Genomic DNA, 4,358 nt, shown 5'->3' with positions numbered 1-4,358 from the left:
CTGCCCCTCGCCTCAGCCCGCGCTGCGCCCTCGCCTCAGCCTGCACTGCGTCCTCCCCTCAGCCCTCAGTGCCCCATCGCCTCAGCCTGTGCTGCCCCCTCACCTCAGCCCTCACTGCCCATCAGTCCTGGCCCCACAGCTGCAGCCACTGCTCCCCAGGCTTCTGGAGTAGCCTTACCTGAGCTCCTTACCCCCTCCCTGTGCTGAGCCCGCATTCTGCGTGGACCCCACTGTCCCAGCCCGCTCCTCAGAGAGGGGCCGGGCACCCCACCCAGGTGCTGGCGCGCTGCGGCAGCGAGTGCTCGGCCGGGGGCGGCATGCCACACATGCCRGAGTCGGGGCTCCCCAGAGCAACCACCTGTTTTGGGGGGCACCAGATGTCATCACTCCTTCAGGCTGGTCTGAGCCGAGATGTTTCGCAGCAAAGCACTATATACGCACATCTGCGGGCACAGCATTCCCACATGAGGGCAAGCCAGCCAAAGCCTCTGCACTCTAGCAGGCAGCTGGACTCCACACTGACGTTCAACCCCAGCCTGGACACATTTGCAAGGGTCTGTGCACTGCCATGTAAAGCGGATCCCTGGGACCGTGAGACTGTCCTCCATGGCTCTGGCTCTTGGTTCCCTTGGCAAGCTTTGCTCTCACATACAGCATACGAGTTCCAGCTGGTGCAAATCTTTTTCACCAAATTGGACAAGATTTCCCTTTTGTCTCTCCAAAACCTAATCCAATGCATTAATTTGCTCCTCCTCCTATTGTATTTATTGATTTGAAGTGCCTCTTAAACTACCTGCTAGTAAGTTTGCTACTCCAAAGGCAGTGCTCTGACTAAGGGGCTGCAGAGTTTGAATTGATGTGTAATTTTGGGGTGCAGGAAACTGGAAAAGGGGGAATATGGTGTAGACTGTGCCTCTGACCCCAGCTGCCTGCTGTCCAGGTTGCAGCAGACAGTGCTACTGGAGAAAGCCAGTGCTCTTTAGAGAACTCATCATGAATCCTTCTTGCATCTGGAGGTGCTGCACCAGATCTTTGTATATGCACCAACAGGACTCCAGAGCGCTCTCTGCACTGCTTACAAACTCAGCTTTTTTCTCCAGATAGCAAAAGAATACTTCCCACCCTTATCCTCTCCCGCAAAGCCTTCTCTGACCTTTCAGCCATCATAAAACATAAACARCTTCCTGGCTCACCAATTCAAAACGCCTTTCCCTTCCATGGCCTTTCCCTTTTCTCCCCTAGAGCCAAGAGCTGATCATGCAGCACAGTCATTCCCTGGCTCGACATTTGTCTGCTCTCTGAGAGCAGCTTGCTGCAGAGCCATTTTACTCTGGAAGTAAAATCTCTGTTCCAAGTTTCCTTGAGGTGCTTGGAGGTGCAGATGGAAGCTACCTGAGATGTTTGAGTCCCAGGGCACTCTCCTGACATAAGACCTGCTGTCTTTTCCTTCCTGGCCCTTGCGCACTCTCCACTAACCTAGCCTGGCCATATGTGCCCCCTCTCCTCTGGGACTCAGCTGCTCCCAGCAATGCTTTTGCAAGTACAAAACACTGTCAAAAATGGGAGGGGAGCATTTCACATACAGTCTGCCTATGAGTGAGCGCACAGGGCTAAGGCAGGGGAGCATGAGTCRTTTATGCTCTCAGCTGGCAAAGAGAAGGCTTTCTGCAGGCGGCCGTGGTGTGCTCTGCCTTCAAGTTCTTTGTGTGGCCACAGGGACCACTGTGCATCCTAATGAAAACGCAATCAGATTATTCTTTTCTGGTGCAGTTGTCGTTGTCAGGGTTAGGGCCACAGAAAGATCTGGATGGAAAGGGCCCTCCGGAGATCTCTGGTCCAGCCTCTGCTTGGTACGACCAGCATCACAGCTTGAGCAAGCTGCTCGGGGCTGCAATGTTGGGGATCCCGCAGCCTCTGAACTTCCTTGGGCAATGGAGGTTGGGGCTGTTTCCAGGGCACTATAATGCACTATTTAAACAGAGTGTCCTCTTGGTTGCATGGGCCTTTGTGAAAGGCACCCAGGGGAGCTCAGGAGCACTGAGCCCAGGGCTCAGGTCAACAGGAGCTGGACTGTCCACAGTGAAAACGTGCCTCCTGCCTTGCCTGATGTGCTCAGCTCCTCACTGGCTCACACAGGGCTGGGAGAGGCTGACACACACTCTGGTGCAGGGAGAAGGTATCCAAGGGCAAAGATAGATGCGTACCAACTACATGGCACAGTAAGGCTTGTCCTCATTCCTAGGTTACCCACTGAGCTGCAGGGCTCAGTGTGGCCACAGGCTGCACACTCAGCGAGCACTGAAAGCAGATAGGACACACCACCTAGAGACTGCTTGAATCAGCCTCGACACACAGACTTTCTCTTCTTTCATTATGGGGCAACTCCCGCTCTGCTGCTTTCTCCTTGTACAAGTGGTGTGGGTTGTCCAGGAACTCTCTCTCAATTATCCTTCCTCTGTCTCTGATACTGTCATCTGCATATTTTCTCTTCACTTCGCTTTTGGTCACATGTCCTGCATCTGCCCATGCCCGGTGGTCACACATACATCCCATACCTGCCTATGCTGATGGGCACATGCACACATATATCCCCCATCTGCCCATGCAGGTAGGCACAAACACACACATCCCTCATCTACTGCCAACAGGCGCACACATGCCCTGCACCTGCCCATGCCAGTGGGCACATACATACATGTCCCACATGTGTGCACTACCCCAGGCTGCTCTCCCCATACACTGTTTCTCAGCACACACAGCACCCCGTGCTAAGCGTGTTGGTCAGCTGTGATGGGGGCCCCAGAGTCCATTGGCCAGTCACTACCAGCCAGGTTCTGGGGGTGCCCAAGGTGGCCCAACACTTTTCAAGGAAGTGAGATGGGTTCTGATCTGCCGCAAGGACACATGAAACTCGAGTCATGTAGCAAGTGTCTGTTCAATGGGTTTGCCCCTATATGTAGGTGCATCTACTGAATATATACATGCCTTAGCAATAGTATACTGGAAACTGTGCCATGCGTGACTTGATGGTGCAGAACTAACATGTACAAAAGTGTGAGAGGGTCCATGTACCCTCTAAGTACAAAGTTCCTCCTGGCCAGTTGCAGGAGAACCTGATTTTGGGGCATGACGAGTAAACTGTCAGGGCTTCTGTGGGGTATGGGGGTCAGAACAGGCTTGCTTTGCTCGTGAAGCTGCCAGATCTGAGACGTGCAGAAAGGTCTACATCTCTCCTTGTGAGAGAATGGACCAGGGCCAGGTGCCACAAGATGCTCTGGCTGGAGAGTCCACCCTGGGCACTTCAGCTGAGCTGTAATCCCCAGCCCGAGAGCAAGGGAGTGCCTGGGTGGTGCCGGGGCACCAAAAATGCCTTTCTTTGGCACTTGAGCAGCTCTGATGAGAGGAGGTCCCCTCCAATGCACGTCACAGCAGTGCTGGTGGGCCCATTCCTTCCTGGCAGATGTGGAAGAGCCACAGAGTGCCTATGTGGCAGTGCTCCCAGGCAGGTGGCAGGTTTGTCTCTGGCAGGACACACTGCCACTCTAGCAGTGGGTGAGGAGCTAAGAGTGCGGTTGGGCTTCTCCCTTTGCAACTGGCAGCTGGGAGACAAGAATGGGGTGTCCTCACCCACCCACGCAGCCTGTCCAAAGCCCCAGAGGTCCAGAGAGCTTTGATTTTTACCCTGTAATTGCACAGCCCACTGTGAGCTAGTACCAACTCCTACATCACCGCAAACGTCTGTGGTGTGCTCCCTGCCTCTGAGCCCTGTGCTAGGCACAGTCGCTCAATGCCGTCTTTCCACAGAAGCCTTTGCTCTGCCACGTACATACCCAGTGCACATCCCTTCCACAGATGCATGCCYGGTGCACAGGCCAGGAGCTTCCTCATGGAGAAAATACAGCTGATGTTCCTCCCCTCTGGGCAGGGGAGAGAACCCACTTTGTCCAAATCCATTGTCACCAAGAACACGCTGCATCAATAAATAACGCTTGTCTCAGCCCGCGTCGTTCCCAAGCTCAGTTCAGCAAACAAGTCCAAGCTGTCCTACGCCTGGGTTCTTCTTGCTGCTTTGGGGGTTTTCCTCTTAGGCTGTTACTGTACAATGAGAACAAGACCAGCTGCCCGGATTTTACTGCTAAGTCCAAGTGAAGTGGCTTCAGTTTGTGTATGAGGTTCTTCTGGGGACAGGAAGGGGACCGGGCTAGGTGGGGGGAGCAATGAGTCATTCTTCACTGGCTGATTCCTGGAGAAGGCGATGGATCTCCTGGAAGGAGGGACGATCTTTAGTGTCTCGTCTCCAGCAGCTGAGCATTAGCTTATAGACAGAGTCAGGGCAAAGTGCAGGCTGGGGGAGGTAA

General features: G+C 54.1%; 1 protein-coding gene across 1 annotated transcript in view; it reads right to left on the bottom strand.

Annotated features, from left to right (window-relative positions):
- Window positions 1-2,916: 2,916 nt before the first annotated feature.
- The window catches only part of DDR2 (discoidin domain receptor tyrosine kinase 2), a 19,166-nt gene continuing 17,724 nt past the window's right edge, over window positions 2,917-4,358 (bottom strand). The window contains exon 19 of the mRNA XM_085303185.1: window positions 2,917-4,358. Within this exon, the coding sequence (XP_085159311.1) occupies window positions 4,223-4,358 (136 nt within the window). The 3' untranslated portion in view covers window positions 2,917-4,222.

This window comes from Rhea americana, unplaced genomic scaffold, assembly GCF_003343005.1.
Source record: "Rhea americana isolate MKP2758 unplaced genomic scaffold, rheAme1 scaffold_198, whole genome shotgun sequence".
Classification (NCBI taxonomy): Eukaryota; Metazoa; Chordata; class Aves; order Rheiformes; family Rheidae; genus Rhea; species Rhea americana.
The sequence above is the reverse complement of the archived record's forward strand: the minus strand, read 5'-3'. Positions and strand labels throughout refer to the sequence as shown.